The following is a 22,986-nucleotide window of genomic DNA, read 5'->3' as shown; positions in this document are numbered from 1 at the left end:
GGTTTTGCTCATTATTTCAAAAATTAGAAAAAGAAAAAATGGAAGATGCTGACTATTGAATATTCACAGAAGAACAAAAAAAAACTAAAACAAAAATAAAAGTTCTCAATTTCAACTTTTTCGATTTTGAATACCGTCAAAAATCGAAAGAGGGTGTTGTTGTTGTTGGAAGTTATTTTTCATTCATATACTCAAAAAAAAAAAAATAGTCAATTTAATGAAAGTGAGAGTTGTGCTTCAAAAATATTTTGAAATATTACTGGATTTAGCATTCCGTATTGCACAGTTATTACAAGAAAAGAGAGTATTTTCAAAAAATAATTCTATCGAATGCCGTTTATTTATTTATTATTGAAATTATTTCATTTTGATAACTTATTTTTATTTTATACTAAAGGTGACATTTTCTTGTCATTTTACAATATTATTGTAGGTTATATTACAAACAAGAGCTTAAAAATTTCCTAAAAAGTTTCTTTACCTCATATATTGGAGACTTTCGATTGAGATTAATAAAGTTGGGTCAAACCAATGATTTGTAACGTAGCACTTTTCGCCGTTCAAAAATTATTTATTCATCTACGAAATTATTTTAAAAATTGCAAACATTTAGGATGAAGCAAAAAAAAAAAAAGAAAAAGGTGTTAACATAATGCTCGAAAATGAAGGGTTAATTGCGTCAGCTAAGGAAAATAATTATATTTTTTAATGGCATGGCATTTACCGTTAGCTTTCTGAATTTATAGACATTTGAAAAAGCTTGCAGTTTCGGAAATATAAGGTGCCAAGAATGTGAATTTTACAAATTTCGAGAGGCTATAACTTGAGAGAGGATGAAGGAGGGAAATCATTTTCTTCCAACGAAATGAACTATTTTTTAGTGTCTAAAAGCTACTAAAATTTCAGACTCCTACAACAGCTATTTTATTTTTTTTAAATTAAAATATGGTATTCCACGGTATATGAAACCGGCCACTATTTTACTGCGTTTGCAAAATTCGAAAAATGATTATGATTTCGCTGGAATTAATAGTTAAAAAATCTCATTTATAGGGATTGGGGGCTATAACTTTTACAGTGAGCAAGATAGGTAAAACTTTTCTTCTACGGAAATAAGTTTCTAGGAAAGGTCTGCACACATATAAACTTTCAGCTTTAAAGTTCAAATTAAAGTGTAGAGTAGGGCGAGTACAACTACATTTTTATGGTTTGGCTTTTCTAAGTTAATTAGTCATATAGTTCCAACTTTAATATTCAATAACAAGATTAAAGGCTTATTCTACTAACCCCAAGTATTTTTTATTAAAAAGTAAAATTATCTTTATTTGTTGATTTTTGTCAAAGATTCATCGTTCTTTAGAATTTTCGTTTTACTCAATCTCTGATTTACCACACGATTTTGTTGTTATATAAATAACCCACTTTTTCATTATATTCAAATCTTTTGTATTGTACTCGATTTTGATTCATAATTGATAAAGTAAATTTTTTGTTTACCAAATAGAATATGTTGTGCATTTAAAAAATTCTAAATATTTATTTTGATCTAAGATACTATGGAAAATTTTCAACAAGCTCTTATAATAAATTTCAAGTGAATTGTTTTTGTTATACCAAAAATGTTGAGAAACATTGATTTATGATGTAAAGTAAGCTGAGAAAGAGATAATTAATCTAATAAAATATGACTTAAATATTTGCAAAGATAAATTTTAAAAATAAAAATGATGAGTTTCCTAGTTATTTATAGCATTATGATTGGAACAAAAAAATGGAATGACAAACAATCACACATATATATGTATAGTTGATGTATTCTTGTTATGGTGATTATCCGAAGTCTTGTGTCACTGGAATCGGTTAAATGAATATCTTAGTCAATAAATAATCAATGCTATAATATAAATAAATAAATTTTTGATGCATGCACATGCTTTTCGTTACTCTTAAATTACTTTCAAACAGAAGGGGCTTTGTAAGTAAATAAAGGTGTAATGGAAGTTGTGGAAAAGTTTCGTGTTAAAGAAAAGAATAGATGTGACTTGGAAATTAAGCTTTTATTGAGATTTTTAAAAATTAAATGTGCTAAGCATTTTTGATGGTTGTAAAGGTAACGGACGTCACAATCTAAAATATTTTTATATTTTTATAATATTAAGTTCGAAAATTCAACCTAAAAACTGTTATACACTGTGTTATACAAGTGGACTTCATTTTATTGTTTTGGACCTTAACTTCAAAAAGTATATAAATTAGTTTGTACCGTACATGCTTACATTTAAATAAGTCACATATGTGTACGCTTTATATATATGTTACGATATGATTTTAAGATCTAAAAGGTAAAATAAGATTAGAGCTGTAGCTATATGCTTGATGAAAAAATGAAAAGAAAAATGTAATTTTACCTTTCCTTTTTATCTCACCAAAAAGTAGAATAATGAGCATGCATAACCGATGTTATCTTGCTTTTTTTATTGTTCCCGTTTTTATTTCCACGTATATTAAATTTGATTCCCCTTTCGTAATTCATTATGATTGATCTAACCATAAAAAGTAGTGTTCCAAGCGTTAAACATTTAAGGAACCAAAAGTAATTTAATTTAGAAGAAGAATAATTCCATAAATCAATTATAAGGAAATTTCATTATAAAAAAATAACAACACCTTTATTTTATTTAACATAGCCCGCTTGAAACTTAATAGCTTTACCAAAATTAACAAAAACTGCAATGATAATTTGTAGATTCAGCCATCTGAATGGGGCAAAGATGCATCGTTCCCGAAAAAATCTATTGTGCTCCCTCATAACGAGGCTTAAAGCACCCGCTCGAGACCTACATTTTTGTTGAATCCGAGCAACCTTTCCTGGGGAAAATACCAGAGAAGGAACTTTGGAGTGCATAGGAGTTGAAGAAGGTGCAAGTTTAAAGGAAAGCTAAGGAAAGCTACTGCTCTGAACTTTCAAAGTCGTGTTTAATAAATACCGTAAACAGAAAGAGTATTAGCTGTCCAGCATTTCTTAATCTAGAACGAAAAATTGATTTGATTTTGGATTCAAAAATGTGTAATGAACTTTGTTATGTTTCGCAAATATTAGTTTTAACAAAATCCGTTGTGGTTGCAAAAGTACGCATGTAAAAAGAAAGACATATCAATTAATTACTACGTTGCCATACCATAAACTCAACTCCAATTCTATTTTTAAATACATGAAAAAATCTCAGATTTTATTTTTATGCCTATGTGAGTAGATATATAAGTATACTTGTTAAAAAATTCACAACTCAAACTTGTCGTATTTGTTTTAATTTTTTTCTTTCACACTAATTGGCGAATAGCATTTCAAATTTATTATTTCATTTATAATGCTATAAGAAAAATATAATTAATGGCATATTTTTGATTTAATTTATCTGTCGAGGCAAATATTTCATTCCAAGCATATAGAAAATTGAATATAGAAAATTGTATATAGAAATGCTTGAATTTGAATTTGATATGAAAACAAATATTTAAGAAGATCGGAAAAAAACTTTCAAATTTTAAAGTGCCAACTCATTAATTTCTAATTTTTCCTATAATTTTATTAAAAATGTCCTTTAGCTAATAAACATTATTCCAAAAAATGTTTTAATAAAAACGCTTATTAATTTTAATCTGTTACTCAAGCCTTAAATTCTCACTGTCCGAAATTCATAAAATTTGAATTTTGGACACCTTATTTTTTCGAAACTGAAAGCTTTTCTAAATTTCTATAAATGCAGAACGCTGACGGTAAATATCACACAATTTACGCAATTAACCTTCGAATTCGACCGTTATGTTAACTACTCATTCAATTTTTTTAGTCACATCCTATATTTATGCAATAATTTGAAATACTTGTATTTTAGTGTATTTTGGAATGAAAGAAAGTTTTCACTTATTCCACTTAAAAGTGCTGCTTCACAAGCTATTGGTTGGAGTCAACTATATTATCAGTAAAGGCTATTAGTGTTTTGCCTCGTGGTGCAAACAGACATTTGGTGCAAATTTTTACATCACGAATTTATTCAAGTTTATGTTTGAATATCTTAAAGTAGTTCCTAATAATTTTTTATTTTAATTCTCATTCATAATAAAATTCATTTGTAATACAAAATATTTTTTAAAATAACGCTGCTACTTCAATCAGCTTTTTAGCATAAATAAAAAAACAAGTACAATGGTGCGTGTACGGCACATGCAAAATAACTTTAATATTTTTCCCTTTGTAATATGATGATTCTGAAGAACAAATACAACAAATAAGAAAAGAAAAACAAATAACAAAACAAGGTAAAAAAGGATAAATTTTGGAATGCACGTGTATTCTTTTAATTCTCTCGTTTTTCTTATTGTGTGTATTTTTCTCCTTCTTTTAACATGTGTTTAAGGTTTTTCATTGTACAAAAATGGACTCGTTCAATAAATTAACGGGTCTTAATTCTAGTATAGATGGTCACATTAGAAAAAAATAGAATAGGGTTACTGCAACAATTAATTTGAAACTAAGCGCTTGCAATACAAGCTCACTTGGTGGTAATGTGATTTTTACCTTTCGGCAGAAAATTTTTCTTGAATTTTGTAAGAATTTTTGCAATAAGTATTTTGTAAATGTTTTTGTATTATTGCAATATTAAACAAACTTGGGTTTATAGTTATGAGAAATGTGTGTAATTTTGAATTCATACAGAGAAATCTCTATTACTTTTGTATTTAACAAGTTAAATACTAAAAGAGAAAATAAAATAAAAATTGAAATAAAAACACAAAACACTTACATAATATTTTTAACATGGGGGAAAAATATTTGCAGTCGATTTTCTTTTTTTTTTAATAATTCAGGAATATAAAAAAGTTGACGATTATAATATCGCACAATTTCCAAATCCCTCCTTCCATATCAAAAATTATGATGCCATGGCAGGAAATTCTGATTTTAATGAGGTAAAATTATTCTTATATCTAAAATGTTTTTTTTTATTGCATGGGATGAAACTGTTATACATTTTTTTTATTTTATATCTTTTATAAGGTAAAGGTGAGACAATAAAATTATGAATTACACATAAGATAAAATGTGACGATTTTTGCATGTAGGGAAAAAAGTGGATATTTTATTTTTATAACAACAATTTTAAATGATCTGTCCATAATTTAGAAAACAACGAATTGTTCTTATAAAACTTAATGCTGCATATTGCGCACAATTATGGGCGAAAATTCGAGTTGATTTAATAATGGACCTTGGTGTTTACTTCGATAGCAAGTTATCATTTATAAACCACTATAATCAGATCATATGCAGATCAAGCTCGATGTTAGGTTTCATTAAACGCTGGTCAAAGGAGTTTAATGATCCTTATGTCTTAAAATCACTCTACACATGCCTTGTCCGTCCTCATCTTGAATATGCTTCACAAGTATGGTAATCCTATTATGATATACATATTAATAGGATTGAGTCTATTCAAAAAAATTTTTTGAGGTTCGCACTGCGCCTTCTTCCTTGGGAGGATCGCATCATTCTTCCACCTTACGAACACAGACTCAAATTAATTGACCTACCCACACTGGGTAAAAGACGTGACGTCGCGGATTTGTTATTCATTTTTCAGCTTATGAAAACTGACTTAATCTCCCCCGGCATTTTAAATAAAATTGTGTTTAATTCCAACCTTAGGTCTCGTTCCCCGGAGCTTTTCATGGTTCCTTTTCATAGGACTAATTATGGGAAACATGAACCTGTCAGCAGAATGCTGCGTTTATGCAACAAACACAGACTTGACTTTTCACTGAAGAAAGACACGATGAAAAAGCTTTTATTTTCTTATACATAGTTAAGTATAACCCTTTGCTTTATTTTAACAAATTCTTGTTTTAGCTTTTCATTGTCTATATTCATATTTAATGGAATATTATTACTAATAAGTTTTATTTTGTATAATTTTTTAAATTTAATTTTTAAGTCAAAAATTTGTTCTGTCTAAAAAAAATATGTATCTGCATACTCATTCTTTAATTTTTAGTTATGTAAAATGTTTGAGCTAAACATAAATATGTAAATAAAAATGAAAATTAATAAACATATTGTATGTGCATTTGTATATTACAAAATTCACGTGAAATTATTGTACTAAATTTTAAAAGTACTCAAACAGGTTTCTTTCCGCTGTTCCTAAAAATTTGCAAAATATTGAAGGCCCAAAGAGCATTTTTTTTTAACAAAATTTTTCAAAGAGCTGATAAGTAAAAATTCAATTTTTCACTGTTTCGAAACGAACTAGATTGTCTTAAGTATAAACCTCAGTGCTTATCCTAGAATTATACTTTCGGGTTTTAGTACTGACTGTGGTCTTGGTACAAATACTTGGACCAGGTGGCGTTCCTGAGATAATTTTAAGAAATTGTTCCGCATCAGTGGCAGGCCCCCTGGCTTTATCTTCTTCGAAAGTTTTTCCGTTAGGGGGGAAGCTTTTATGACGCCAATACATAAAAGGGAGTCAAGGGTTGAGCTAAGAAACTATTGTTCAATAGCTAAATTGCCGGCTAATCCCAAAATTTTCGAATTCGTGTTATATAATTCCGTTTTCGACAATTGTACGGAATTTATTGCCAAAAATCAATACATTAAAAATTTAGTTGAGGAAATTTCGATTTTTATTAAGAACGAGGAAGATGAGTATCAGACTGACATTATTTATATTGATTTCAGTAAGATTTTGGATGTTCTTCCTCATAAAATAATTATTTTGAAGTTAAGACTACTGGGTTTTCCTGACAATTTTATAAATTGGATAAAATCATACTTAGTGGGGAGATCCCTATACATTCAAATTTCTTAATTCTTGCCTATTCAAAAAAAATTTTAAGATTCGTACTAAGTCATTTTACCTGGGAATGTTGTCCCCTCATCAGCGTATATTGCAGCTCATTAACATGCCAGCCTGAGCAAAAGGTACGAAAAATCGGGGATGTTACGTTTAACTTCCGAATTTTTAAATCGACGTTCAAATCGTCCGACTCTCTGTGCAAAGTTATCAACACTTATGTTATTAACACTTATGTGAGATCTTGGGATCTTGCTCGCCGAATCATTTTGTAATATCCTTTCATAAGACTAATAAGATAAGATTATGGTATACATGAGTCGGTAGACAGAATGTTGGATCTTTGGAATAAATACAAAAACAATCTAGATTTTGCAATTAAACTTGACAACTGTTTTACGTTTTTTTTTTACGTTTTTTTCGTTTTTACAAGAAAATGCACAATAGATCTTTTAATTTTTTTATATCGTTCCCTCAAAGAATTTATTTTAAATTGATACTGAGAGTGTCCTGTTGTTTGGGCACATGTATGTCGCCTGGTGGCCAAATTATAGCGTTCGAAGCAGAATTCGAGCTATAATGTTCAGTATATTGCAGCCCGAACTCGATTTCGAATCATTAATTTGTATTCCATCTACTATGGCTATATTAACTGAATTTATATACTATATTCAATATTGACCATATTATAGATATTTGTTTTTCCCAGTTATTTAAAATTCCAAAATATTGATGACAAGTAATTACCATGAACTGATAATGAAACCGATAATTTTATACATTACACCGCGACGTATTCAAATTATTTTCTATTATTTAAAAATCGAAAATAGGTTTCAATAAACCAGAACTTGTTTTTTTTATGTTGTCCTTATTAAAGTTATTACATTTAACACTAATTTTTAACCACCGCTCTCTGTAAACTTAAATAATATTTATCGCCCTCTTTTATGCTCATTTCCTTATGAGAAATTCTTTGATTTTTTTTTTTTAAATTCACATAATATTTTCTATGTACATACATACATATATAGTTATGCATGTATGTACATATATATTATAAAAAATATTCAAATGTAATTGAAAATCAAACAAAAACAAGGTGAGACCAGCTGAAATTTTTCATTCGGAAGCAAGAAAAGTATAAAAAAAATATTTTATATAAATAAAAAAATACATAATATTTATTTTTTGTATTTTAAATATGATTTGTTTGTTTTAATTTAACAAAAGCACTTTGATTTTTCCTCGTATACAATTTTATTAAGTCGGGCTATATAGGCATAGGACACTTTTTTTGTATAAAATTGTTTAATAAATTTCTTAAAAAATGAATACTTGCGATAGAGCCACCAAAGAATATTGTGGAAAAGTAAGGTGAGTAACACTTATTGTTGGACACACTATAATCACATGCATATATAAATATACTTGTATTTTAATATTATGTATGATTACTCACATTTTGTACGATTTAAGGTAATATCACGCCTGCATAATACGTACATACATACACACGTAGACACATAAATGTCACAAAATATCTTTATAAAAATTTGATTGAAAGGTAAATATTCCACTTTAATAACTGTTTTGCACTTAAACAATATGAAAATTTCCGTGTAAATTTTTTATATTTTTCAATAATATTAAAGTACCTTAATGTTTACAAAAAGAAATATTTTTATTTTTTTGTTTTCAATATTCCACACATTTTGACAATATGGATAAATTTTTCTTTTAATTATTTCTGTCACTTTGTATAGAAGATTTTTTTTTTTATTTGCTTATTCCTATGTAAAGTCCATTATTAAAGTTATAACAAAAATTTTATTTCATGTATCAAGATTGTGTCAAATTTTTCTTTATGTATACTAAACTAATGTAAGTAAGGGCGCTCGACAAAAGGTTGGAATGTTTAAACATTGCATTTTGGTAGCATTTGTTAAGCAATCTGTTAATTTCTTATGGAAACAATATTATAAATAATAATGTTTCTTTAAAAAAAGGAAAAATCAAGTTAATGTTGTTTAGCTCAAATATTGAAATGCGTTAAATAATTTATAAATTTGAATTGTTTCAACCACATTAATGTCGTGTAATACGTAGTATTGTCATAATTCTTTCTAATAACAACTAATATTACATGATTTGTCAATTTACGATTTTAACTGTTTATAAGATCAATATTTAAAACTAAAACGTAAACATACAAATTCACGAAGTATTTCAATAAAAGATCAGAGATTCGAATTTACAAACGAAGAGAACCGATTTTTAACGAAGTTGTTATATAAACGCAATACAATAGTATGGACATAATTATCTTGACAATGTTCATAAAATTCATGATGATATTCATCAATTTCAGCATCAAATTCCCAATTGCAAGGACAAATCAACTGTTAAAAAAGTGAAAGATAGTGATTCAATCGAATTATGAGCGCATGAGAATAGGAAATATCAAAACACTTATCATCGTTGAATTTAACCTTCTCAATTATGTGCATTAATTTTTCGAATATGAAAGTTATAAGATTTTAATTCTCATTTAGAATTTGAAATATGATAATGAATAAGTTTCGAAAAATTAAAAAAATTTAAAAAAAATAATTAAATTTTCTAAATCAACTCTGTAAAATCGCTAAATTATCATGAGTTCAAGTAACTATAAAGAAATATTAAAAATTTTTTTGTCACTACATTTACCGGTTATAATTATCTTGAAGCAATTCACAACTATCTCTAAGATTATGTTCACATGTGTCAGCACAAGAAAGGCATACATGTCGAATTGAATGGCCGTTATTTTCACTGATTCCTCTTATTGGTGAAGCTGGGCTCGTTTCTTTGCACGGCCTTTCAACTTTTGTACCCTGAAATAAATTATAATTAAATATTAATGAGTATAAAATAAAATTTGTAAGTATTTTATTTTTAATATTGTGTAAGTAAGGACGGCAGTAAATTTTTGTGATACTATATATAAACTGTACAAAATAAAACAACAATTATAATGAAAATTATCTTAATTTCGAAAACGAAAATCGGATTTAAATTGTACTGTAAGTGTTAATGATAATATACAATGTATAAGAGTATTACATATATGCGAAAAAGTAAAACATGTACGACAAATGAAATTATGTTTGAAGAAAGATTAATTAGACACAAATTTATGCAAAAAAATGAGATGGGATAACTTTATATTTGGGCCTAATTTAAAGAATGCGAATAATCTCACAAGGTTTTTGAAAATGTTGTATATACTAATGCAAGTATAAGGTTTTTTATCTTTGCAAAAGTTTCTTAATTTTTTTATTTGCTAAAAAAAACCTTTATACGTATTGTATCTTTTTTTCGTAATTTAATAAAATTAGAAATATTTTACAGAATAAAAGAACGGGTGTGGGAACCATAGGCCACGGTAGTATTCTTGGATTGCTTCCTGCGGGAACACCCCATGCGATCACGGACTATTGTATTTGTGCGAGTGTCCGGCACTAGGCGGGATCAGACCGGTCACTTGGGGCAGTGTTTCTGCTCAAAGTGTTTACACTTAGAGCAAGTGTTTCTGATATCGTGGATTAGCATTATGAATTTAAATAGGTTCCTCAAGACTAGATAGTCCACCTGTAACCGTACGCTCAATAACGGCCTGGTGATCACGTGGTAATGGTAGTAAAACGGCACATTTGTACCAATTGGGGTGTGAAGGACCTGCTGCCCCGACCACGTAAACCAACCAACCATCCAACAATTGAGGATTTTATTTATAAGCATTTGCTTTCTGAAAATCGAAGTGGGAATGGGTAGCAAATTTAAAAGACTGTACGGTAAAATGAATATCACAAAATTTAAATTCGTATATATACATACATTGTGATATTCCTAGTGGAAGCCATTACAGTATATCCAAAGTATTTTGAGATGATTCGCATTATCTGAGCGTCTTATTCGCGTTCTTACATACTTAAGTACGTACATAAAAAAAAATATTACAAGGAAATTGTTTATCCATATGGTTACATTATTTCTACATGCATTAGTACATGTGAGTTTAAATTTTTAAAAATTTGAGTTACAAATACACACACAATCGGAGGTAACCACTCCTCAGTAACATTTTCCTCGCAGTAATGGCTAACTTGTACGTCCTATTATATATGTATACAGAGTACATATGTATACAGAGTTGTATAATAAAAATATCTTTTTGAAATTTTGAAATTCTGTAGAAAATCATTTTTAAGTACATTTATAAAAAAAATAAAATAAATTCTTATTTACATACATTTTGGGAATATTTATAAAAACAGGTATGTTTCCTTGAGACCAACATATTTATTACATGTTTTTTTTTATTTTTAACAAAAGAATAAAAATACAAAATTTCAAACATCTTACGTAGATTTTGATCTTCTTTCATTTTATTCTTTCATGTTATAAAATATGAACGAACAAAATACACAATAGTCAATCAATATTTTGTAGACATGTTCTAAAAGAATAAAATAAAACAAAGAAAATAATGAAATAAAGTCTGATCCTCAATTGTACGATCAGTAGGCAGTTTTAAAGTTTAAATTATTATAAAATAAATTTTTTATCAAATAAATTGCCACGAAATTTTGTGTAGGTATTCAAGATGAACACGTCACACGTAAACATTTGGTAAAACTAAAAAATATCAAGTCGATCAAACCCATGGTTTAAAATGGCCCCTCATCCTTCAACAACTTAAGTCTACTATCTTTTATTTACGTATATTTACGTATACTTTTGGGCTGTACTTAAACAAGTAATGAAAATGATCTATTGAAATATTTCTCTTATTCCAATATAGTTTTGCATAAATTTAGGAGCACGTAATAATTTTCACATACTACTATTAATATCGTATAAGTTAAATTAGGTAATATTTTTGGAGAAGTTAAAAATAAGTTTTGTTATGTAATATAATAAAAAAATTTTTCGATATCTATTGACTATCTACCATTTGAAGCACATCCGAGGTGCTGTGTAGGTGTAAAATTGCATTTAAAATGAACGTAAAAAATCGGTTTGAGATAACACTTATAATTTATAGTGTCAATTTCACGTCCTGATATTGTTTATTGTCTTTTTATAATAAAAGAAGTTACAAATTTACAAAATATTTTTGATTTGGTCCAAAAATTGCCTATTTTTACAACTTTCTAAAATTAGAGCTTGTCAAAGAGAAGAAATATAAAAAAATTTATTACAGAGAAATAATACCTCCAATGTGAGATCTACTTGTATATACTCTATCTCAAATGTTGAAAAAATTTTGTAAACAGACAGAATTTAGGAAGACCGCTACAATTTCAATAATGGTTTATAAGGAAATAAGTCAGATATGAGAATTTACATAGGATCTAAACTTTTGACACCTATTTTTCTTTATATGTTTATATATGTATATTAAAAAGTTTTGAATTATATAGAGCGCATAGCGGCTCAAGAAAAGAGGACTCTTACACATTTATATCGCATGAATAGAGTTAGAAAAACAAAATTTTCTTTATTCATTTACCGAAATAAAAAATATCCTTGGTGATAATAAACATTAAAAACTTGTATTAATCATGACAATGATAATAGTGAATATATATATGTGTATGTATATTTATATAATGCTTATGATGTTGACTAGAAAATCTTCAGCTTCTGATTTAACAATAGAATATAATATGTATATATAAATACCATGAAGATGCCAAGGGGTATTAAATCATCCGTGCTGAAAAAGCATATTTTCGCCCTCTTGACATATTACAATAAAAAAACAACAAATTATTATACAAATCAAAAGATTCAAAAATAAAAAACCGAAAGTAAAAAAATTCATATTTCAAAAGAATCGACCATATATACACATAGTACACGGAGAGCTCTTGTTGCAACATAAATCTGAAATAAAATAACTCAATCAGAGAAAATAATGTTTAGAATTTCATCCTCAATTGCATGGGGTTCCTTCCAAATTTTATATCAATAGAATATGCTACAGATACCATATTGTTCGTAGGTATTGTGTATATGCATAGCTAACGTGAAACTTTATGAAAGGGGAAAATTATAAAAACAAAACGGTAATAATTTTTATAATGATGCAGGCAATTTTTATTCATAAGTATAACATTTTTACAAATAAAATACCAAAAAAATTGATTTAATTTAATCCTTGAAATCCTGAAAGGTAATGTTTATTATTAATTGTATGCATATATAAATATGTATGTATACATATATGAGGTTAAAAGTTTTATTTGCGTACCTTTTGCCTACCTAAATAAATAAAAAGTGTGTTTATCGCGTGCCATTCCTGTGTTAATAGAAAATAAACGGACTTGAATTGTAAAAATAACAAATAATAATGGCTAAGATACTTAGCATTTCAAATAGGATTAGGTAATCATTACAGCACTTTTAATTGTGAGGTGTACATATCAAATTCCGAAAATTTATTTGCTTTTCGTTTCAATATTTGTAATGTTTTCAATTTAAGATTTCTTTCTTTCTGAAAACAAAAGTGTGCCAGTATTTTAAGTATTTGCTTTTTTTCATTTTATTTTTATTTGTTTTTTTTTTTTTTAAAGCCAAACTACTTTTATTTAGTTTTTAGGATTACAAAAGAAATATTTGCATATTTTGAATAATTGTTTTGAAAATTTTGAAAGGTAGAAATTGAGTGAGCTCTTTTTGCCAGAAACTAATCTATACTCCCATATAAGAACGTGCAAATACATACATACATATTGCATTCGCTGTCACTGCAGTCGGTATGTTCAAGAAACAAGGGTTTAAGAAAGTAATGTTACGAAATGCGGGTATAAGATTATATAAAGTAGCTTTCTTTTTCCTTATATAGTTCCTTCATTTATTACAGATTATGAAAAAAACTTTATTGGAAATACATATTTAGAATAGATTTTAAAACTGTATTCAAAATTGTCTTATTATTATGGGAGTAGGCTTTTAAAATGGTTTAAAGCAAATATACGAATTTTCGTTTTATTCCTTGTTTTGGACTGCGGAAATCAGCCGAGATTCGACACCCCGTTTTTTTAAAAAAATTTTCTTAATAGTGGAAATTAACGGCAAACAATCAAATGTTTGTTGTGTTCAGAGCCCGCAGAAGCAAATTTGAAAATTTCCCATATTGACATAAAGTAAAATAAAAGCTTTCAGTTTATATACTTGACACAATATTGATATAAATAATTTGAACATATACGAAATAATTCGACCTAAAGTATATTCGAATGTAATTTTGCTGAATTGATATATAAAATATTATCTGAAAAAGTTGATATAAAATTGGGCTTCTCCTAAAAGCTTTTCGACTTCGATAGTAAAAATTTCTTGAATAAAAGAACAGCCTGTATGAGAACTTAATTCCCGTTGTTTGCACTATATATAAATGCTTTGGAGAATTCTTGATTACTTCGGTAAATATGTTCAAGAATAATAATAATTGTCTCTTATTTTCAAATCAAAATATGCTTTCTCTAATCGTCCATCAAATTTCGGTGAGGGTTTCTATACACATATGTATGTGTATTTAAAAGAGTCAACCTAAATAATAATTTAATCAATTAAACTTATTTAACATAAGGGTTGTTTCTATGATATTTAAATATATTTTATTTATTTATAGGACGGGAAAGCAAAAATCCCATTACATAACATCCTGCTCTTACTACATTTTATGACTAATTAAACCATTTTATTTTAAGAAATATTTAAAAAAATTCTAATTAATAAATTTATTGTAATTATAAAACGGTTTGAAAAAGAAAACTCACCCAATCCATTTCAGGGTTCTCCGCCACATGAATTCCCATATGATAACTTATATAAAACTAACTTTGACGTATTAAAAAACCATGAGACGAAAAAATGAAACAAAAATATAAAATTTTTGTTTACTAAATTTTGTAAGTTTTATTCACAGATAAAATGAGAGCAGTTGTCTACGCAGAAGATTTTGTTCACAATTATTTTATCCCTGTCTTTTCTTCGTGTATACTTATATAGTTTTGTTTCACTTCACTTTGATTTGAATTCGGTTCAATTGCGGGATGATCATTGGCTTAAAAATATAGGAGGAGCCGATCAGTATCTGAAAAAAACAAAGTTTGATAAACAAAATTATATTTTACAAATATTCTTTAAAGTTTATTTTTAATATTCATAAATAACATGTTAAATAACAATTATTGTAATTTTACAATGAAAATTTTCATATCAATGTTTTTTTAATATTTCAAACATATTTTTAGAGGATTGATCTTTGGATTTAAATAAATCTATATGAAATTGAAAATTGCTTTTCGTTCTGATTGATTATAATATGAATTACTTTATTCTATGCTATAAAAATATAAGCCATTCATAACAAGAAATTCTTCATTTTATATCCTCTTAAATGTAAAATCTGTGCTTCTTAATTTGAATTTGAAAGAACGTTCAAACTTGGCGTAAATGTGACAACATGCAGAGCAATATATAAATACTAATATAAAAGTAAAGAAAAATTTACACACAATTATAAACACTATACAGCTATGTGGTTGATAAGGCAAGCTCTATGTTGGGATTTGTTAAAAGCTGACCAAGGGAATTCAATGACTCTTATATTTTGAAGTTCCTATATTTTTCTCTGTTTCCTACATCTAGAATATGCCTCATCTAGAATGTGCCTCACCAGTTTGATCGCCTCTTTACAATATTAATATTAATAGGATTCAGATTTGTTCTTCTTTGCGATTTGCTCTTCGTCACCTTCCTTGGAAGGATCCTATTTTTCTTACTCCTAATCAGGACAGGCTCAAATTCATTGACTTACCCACTTTTAGTAGAAGACGTGATGTTGTGGACGTGATATTCATTTTTCAGCTTATGAAATTTAATTTGATCTCTGCCGATCTTTTTAATAAGATCGTTATCAATTCTAATGTTAGGTCTCGTTCTCCTGTTTTTTTATAGTTCTGTTTCATAGAACTAATTATGAGAAGCACGAATCTGTCAGTAGAATGTTGAACCTGTGCAACAAGTTCAAGAACATACTTGATTTCACTTTAAGAAAAGACACTATAAAAAAACACTTATTTTCTTATAGATAATTTATCCTGGAGCTGAAGCGAACTATTTTAACTAGCAAAATTCCTGATACAATATTTTCCTAGTTTAGAAATCGAGGGTATCCAGTACTATTGAGCGGTCTTTTAATTTTAAATGCATCACTTTGAATATAAGGCCACTTTATAAAATATTTTTACGATATTTTTAAAAATTATTATACAATGATATCGTTATACAAAGTATTGTGTAATTTTCGTTTTCTTTATTTTTGATATTATTTCGAAATTTTATTATAGTTAAATGACTCTTTCCTTATTATTTCCACCTGCTATTTATAATTAAATACTTGATTATTGTACCTGTATATGTAAGATATAACTATAACTACACATGTATTTTTTAACTCACGAATTTGATTTTTATTTGAAATCTTACAATTTCGTTATATTGCCGCGGCTATATTATTATAAAATAAATCACGTATACAAATAAGAAAATACGCAGTTATTTAAACTAATCATAGGATACCAGAACTAAACAATGAAATCATACAATCTACTATTTTTCCTTATATTTGTTGGTTCAAAAATTATTTGGGCCATTGTCATAAGTGCACACTGTTAAACGCCATTTTTTGATATATTGAGCATTAATTTTCGTTTAAATTATAAACTTAAATGAGCCATCAATTCAAATTCATTATATTGTATAACAACTCTATTACAAAACATTAGTTAAATTGATGAAATATGGTAAGTTTGTTATGACATATGACATTTTTTCGCCTTCTCACTTTACTTTTTTCTTACTTTTATATTTTATAATATATTTTAAACATTTGAAAGCAGGGTAGTCAAGAGCATTTAAGGAACTTCTTGTTAAAATACTCGTAGCACATATCCGTTAGGGAAATCGAATGTAACGAGTCAGTTTAAGAACGAAACTGCAAAAAGAAGTTAAACTTCAAATTTTCAAAATTTTAAATTCATCATTACTCACAATAATCTAAAATATGAGAATATATTCAAAAATCTATCATATCTTTCTCAAAATTCGAAATTCATTTACTTCTCCCGATATATTATTATTTAAAATTAATAATATTGAAATATAAATAAAAAAAAAACACAAAAAATTAATAAAAAAAATAATTAAGGACTTCCAAAAAAATTAATAACATAGTATCAACTAGTTATTATGAAGTACGTGATTTTTTCAGCTACTGTTCGAATTCTGAGGAATTACATTATGATAGACTATATCAAGATCAGCATAATGCGGGTTCAAAAGCAATTACACACTTTTGATTATATGGTATATATATATATTAGAATTCCCTTACATTCTATTCCCCGGAGACTTTCACTTTTTTTTTTGACTTTATTGTAGAACAGTTTTCGCAAATAACAAAATTAGCTTATCTTTGTATTTTATCGCTGTAGTTACTCGTATAGCTATAATTTACTATAATAAGAACATGGAAACAAATCTTTCTATTGGAATAAATAAATTATTAGTTTATTTAAGTTATTGTTTCTTATTAAAATTTGATGATATTTGTGTAAAAGCTGTAGTAAATCTCCCTCACTTTTAGATTCGGCAAACGATAATATGCGAAAAAGTAGACAAAATAGAAGCAAGCAAATTTTGTTTTGAAACATTTTGGATCACTGATGCAAAATCATATCTTCGATAATATTTGCTTGTAAACTTTTAAAAAATTTTGAAATTCATTTAAAACCTGATTTTTTTTGCAACAATAAAAAGTAAAATCAGATTCAACTAACGCCCGCTCAATATTTGAATAAGACTTCCTAGTTTACTCAACCGAATCTGCTAATTTAATACCAGTTAAAATAATATTTGAGGTTTTCCCTTACATTCTTAACATAGACCATATGACGATATGTTCTCCTTGATTTGGCTCTAAAATTTTACTTTACAAAGTCGAGTAAATAATTAATAAAGTATGAGAAATTTAACTATCGGCAGTTACCACGGTGGCTGAGAGAGGGCAATATTAATTACCGAGTTCGATATTTAGCTTTAACGTCATGCTTAGTTTTGGCGTCGTTGATACTTTTCGTGTTTTCCTAAACAAAATCTGAAAAGTTAAAATTTCGTCTTCTACTACCTCCAGTGCAACATAGAGAAAATAATAGGGAGAAATTTAGTGGTAATATTAAAGACTTGACAGCTTCTTCGTTTCATACGATCCACTCCACAAACTGGCTTGGTTATATTGATCCAGTCGGCTAAAGGTACTAAAATGTCTCGGGATGAATTCAATGTCAATTTATTGTTGTGAGAAAGAGTTCAGCTGTGGAAAAAATTCTTAAAGAATTACCAACCTGATAAAATCAATAAAAAATAATGAAACAAAAATTTTCAAAACGAATAGCTCTCCAACCACAATTCCCCGTGACAGACAAAGTAATTGAAACTAGTCTTCAATAAGGCAATTCTTTTATGACATGTGTGAATTAAAAAAAAATCTTGATAAAAAATTATCTATGTAAGCATGTACATTGTTTAATATGCAAGTACTTTACCAAGAAAAGGTTGTACACTTACACACATACTTATTTAACATAAAAATAATAATTATAAAAAGAATACACATGTATTCGTAATTATAAATAAAATTATTGTAGGTATATAGGTATACATATCGGCTTATCTAAGTAGGACATAGATAGGGGACTCATACGCCAAACAACAAGAAAAAAAAACAACAATAAAATTTATATAGCATCCCATACATTTTCTGAACAACATTTCGATTCCGTAAGAAGTTGTTTTATTTTTTATATACGAGCGCCAATCAGGACAAAATCATCCTTCATTAAAAGTAAAAATTTATTACATATTTTGAATTTTATTTTGTTTTATACTTTAATTTTTATATGCATGTCTGTTCTGTCAATCAAATGCACAATTTATTACGAAAACGCTTATCATAAAAAGAGTGACTTTCTTTTGATAGCGCTTTATTTCTGATATTCTCGCATTTATTATGTATTTTTTTTTCTTTTTTTAAATAAACCATAAATTAAAAAAAAAAATCAGGTTTTTGCAAAACTTAGATATTTTTCTTGTTTTTTATGCACATATACACTCCAAATAATAATGTAAATATATATGTATATTATATACTGCACGCATGCATACATATTTACGAGTATAATATGCTTTGATACATGTATGTATGTATTTATGTAAGAACAAGTATAATAAGTGCATATGTACATCCATACAAAATTTTATTTACGTTTATTCCGAGTTATAAAAAAACTCAATTTCTGGGATCAAAATACAAAATAAATGAAAGAAACAAACGTGGAAAAATTGGCGAACTGCCATTAATTCTGCGAAAATAAAAATATAAAAACAAACAAGGAAAAAAAATTGTCTTTAAATTGCAGTCTTCTACAACAGAATTCAACTATTTTAAGATTATGAAATGCTAAAGCATAATCTGATCAAGGGCTTTAATACAGCATTGCCACATTGTAAAATGTATATATACGTATGTATATATTATTCAACCATGAAATTTAATGTTTCAAGAATAGCGTACTTGGAGCCCAGCCCCTCCAATGCAAACATGTCGTTTCGTGTGTGCTGTTTATTATTGCAAACATACATACAAAACATTATTTCAAGGAAAAGATCTAATACGAGTATTAGTTTGAAATGTTTTAATCCACAAATGTCAAAAATGCAACGAAAACGAAATTAAACGGGAATTCAATAATGTCACAGTAGAGCGACTTGGGGGACCATATACTTTTGAATTCAACTTTCTTACTATTTCCTATGTTATTATGCCAGTAAAGATTTGTATTATGCCATTTTCTTCAAAATTTATACAATTAATTTTTTAAAATATTGTGAAAGATGTTTCCATTCTTAAAAAAAACTCATTACTTTAACATATTGTATTTTGACTTGGATTTTGTTCTTTCAATTTTAAACACATGCCAACATAATGTATTTTAATAAATTTATTGTTGTTTGTGTAATTTTCATTAGTATGTATGGATTTTACTTTGACCACCAAAAAGAATAAAAGCTTTTTATTATTTGTGACTATGGGACTGACTTTATATAATTTAAGAAATCTTATTAAATGGACATAACCAAAAAGCACTAATATGGAATATATGCATAAAAACAAGTTTGCTTCAAAAAACTATTCCAATTCAGGGAATAGAATTTACATTACATTTTTATGGACTTTTATGGTCCAAGTATTTCTAATGGTTATAAAATATAAAATAAAGGTTTTTTCTTGAATATTTTTTATATTTTTTTTTTTATTTCTCAGCAAAATAAAATATTAGCCTTATTATGCATTTGAGATTTGAGTTTGTAACACACTTGAAATTAGATGAAGGCGATTTATTTTTATAAATATCAACAAGGTGATAGTACATAGTTACAAATTGGCAGAATTAAAAATTGCAACAAGCTGAACACGCCATTTTTTAACAATTCAAAAAGGCGGAAGGGCGTTACAGTTTATTTTATATTAAAAAATCACAGGTTAATGTCAGTGCTTATATTGAATTAACTCTTGAAATGAATCTAATAATGGCAATCAATTTTTTGTCCCGGCAGCATCTGCTACTGTGCGTCTATTTCACTGTAAAATGTCCAGAGAAGGAGTGGGAAATAGCTCGAATTAAGTTACTTATTTATTTCCAACAGCTTTGAGGAGAACTTAACATCTTTCGTGAACAAAAAGGAAAAAATAACTTGAAGGAAGAAACCGCTTCGTGTGGTGATATCCCTCTGTACAATTCTTCCTTAAACCAAATGCGCTAATGGAATACACATACGAGTACATAAAAAGAGAAAGGAAATGTTAATAGCTTAATTTGAAGTAATTATTTTTTTTCCTTTTTTACTCCCTTTGGGAGCATAGGGCTTCTACAAAGCTTCGTCATTTGACTCTGTCACTGATTCAATTCAAGAGTCCTTCGCGGAATGCTACTTACTGGCCTCCGAAGTGTGTGGCCTATCCAGCCTCACTTCCTTCTTCTAATCTGGGCGTATACTGGCTCCTGCCCTGTTAGTTCTCAGAGATCTTTATTGCTTATATTTCTCGGCCAGAATATTCCTCATATTATTCGTAGGCATCTATTTATGAAGGTCTGCACCTTATCTATATAGCTCTTCCTTACTAACCATGTTTTGCTGCCGTACAGGAGCACCGATTTGACGCACGCGTCGAAGATTCTTATTTTTGTGCCCCTTGCTAAGTGACGCTGCTTCCAAACCGCCCACAGTCTTCCGAATGCCTAAGTCTATGTCTATGTAGCAGAGCTCGGGGACATCCTCTATGTTCTTATTATTTATCTGCAGAGGAATCGCCTGTGTTTATACGAAGACCGCAGCATTTTGCTCCAGACTTTTTATTTTTTCCTGCATTTCGTTATGTATGTGTGAGAGAAGAGCTATATCATCTGCATATTCCAGATCTTCCAACCTATGTGTGAGGGTCCGTCTTATTCCTCTAGCAGTGTTTGTTGTTTTCTTCATAACTTCATCAAGCACCACGTTGAACAGGAGGAGGGAAAGTGGGCACCCTTACTTAACTCCCGTTCGCAGCTCAATTGGGTTGCTCAGGCGCCCATGATGAAGGACTGCCGATTCCGCTTCTTCATATAGTACTCTAATTATGCTAAATCTGAAGTAATAAGAGTTTCTTATGTTCTTATAAAGTTGAAGAGGTCTTCACTATCGTAATAAAACCGATATCTTAATATAAATTAAGTTATTCTTTTAAAACCGTTCCAAGCTTTTTAAACTTTTAGTGCTTATAAGGAACTAAAACCTAAATAACTATAAAATGCATTTTTTAAACTAAAGCATGAGGTAAACGACATTAATTTCAAAAAATGAAGGATTAAGAGAACCGCCTGTCGGCAATTTGAAGTTTTAACGAAGACAATATGTCCATATGCTTATGATTAATTTAAAAAATGTTCGGCGCTTCGGCTAGTTCACGATATCATCACAAAGCTGTAGTTACTTCTGCCTAAAATTTTTAGCTGAAGCATTTGAAAAATGTTTTTGTTTAAGCCAAAGAAATTTCATATAAAAACAAAAAGCCGGCGCAAATTAAGCATCTGTTAAAATGCTCTAAGGCAAATATTGTGCTAACACCACCCTTTAGGGATAACGCGAGAAACATCGGATCAACAGAACGAATATGATGATATCGTTCTATGGATTAAGACTAAAAATATAGTAAGACTAAAGATAATGTGCGTTATTATTTGATTTTAAGTTCAACTCTGCAAGTAGTACTTTGCGTAGCTACTAAAATGTGTATTTTACCGTAATTTTCTGTTAACGTTGGACTAGATTCTTGCACTAATCTTTTAACTCAGTTATGACATTTTCTCAGTTTATATGACTTATCACATAGCATTAAATGCTTATTCTATACGCAACCGTCTAATAATATATAATACAAAAAATCAAAGATAATCACTTTTTCAAAAATATACTCTAATGTTATTTCCATATCATTACGCGTTTTGACCATATTGAGCGGCGGTAATATTGTTATTGTGTTTATATTTCAATTTTTTTAACTTATTTTTATTAAATTATTAAAATTTTTCTTTCTATCATATCTCATGAACACCTACATGAAATATGTGCCTATACATAGCACATATTTCATACATAAATATGAAAACTATATATCATAGGCCAAAAATTGTAATTATAGATAATTATTGTTTAGGGAAAGAAAGACCCTATTTAAAATGTCACAAATTATAATCACAATGAAATTGTCATGCTTATTTATATTTTTGGTCTGTTGCGTATAGTCCGTCTTTTGTTGACACGTTGTTAATTGATAATTGTAATTATTAGTTATTACACATTTTAGTTTGTAGTGTAAAAACTTCACATACTCCGAACAAGTGAATTTACTATTTTTTTAACAGTTTTTTCTTACAATTTTTAAATATTCAACATCATAATTAAACATTACATA

The 22,986-nt window shown here is 28.1% G+C and overlaps 1 protein-coding gene across 6 annotated transcripts in view; it reads right to left on the bottom strand.

The window, feature by feature from the left end:
* The window catches only part of LOC129607185 (protein apterous), a 37,915-nt gene that overhangs the window by 3,710 nt on the left and 11,219 nt on the right, over positions 1-22,986 (bottom strand). For all 6 annotated transcript variants that reach the window (XM_055517969.1, XM_055517971.1, XM_055517972.1 and 3 more), the window contains 2 exons: positions 14,687-15,003; positions 9,564-9,730 (listed from right to left, as the gene is read on the bottom strand). In XM_055517969.1, the coding sequence (XP_055373944.1) occupies positions 9,564-9,730; positions 14,687-14,725 (206 nt within the window). In that variant the 5' untranslated portion in view covers positions 14,726-15,003. The remainder of the gene's footprint in view (positions 1-9,563; positions 9,731-14,686; positions 15,004-22,986) is intronic.

The sequence above is a fragment of the Condylostylus longicornis genome, unplaced genomic scaffold (assembly GCF_029603195.1).
Source record: "Condylostylus longicornis isolate FDR11 unplaced genomic scaffold, ASM2960319v2 ptg000027l, whole genome shotgun sequence".
NCBI classification, from domain to species: domain Eukaryota; kingdom Metazoa; phylum Arthropoda; class Insecta; order Diptera; family Dolichopodidae; genus Condylostylus; species Condylostylus longicornis.
Note: the sequence above shows the minus strand (reverse complement) of the source record. Positions and strands in the feature narration are given on the sequence as shown.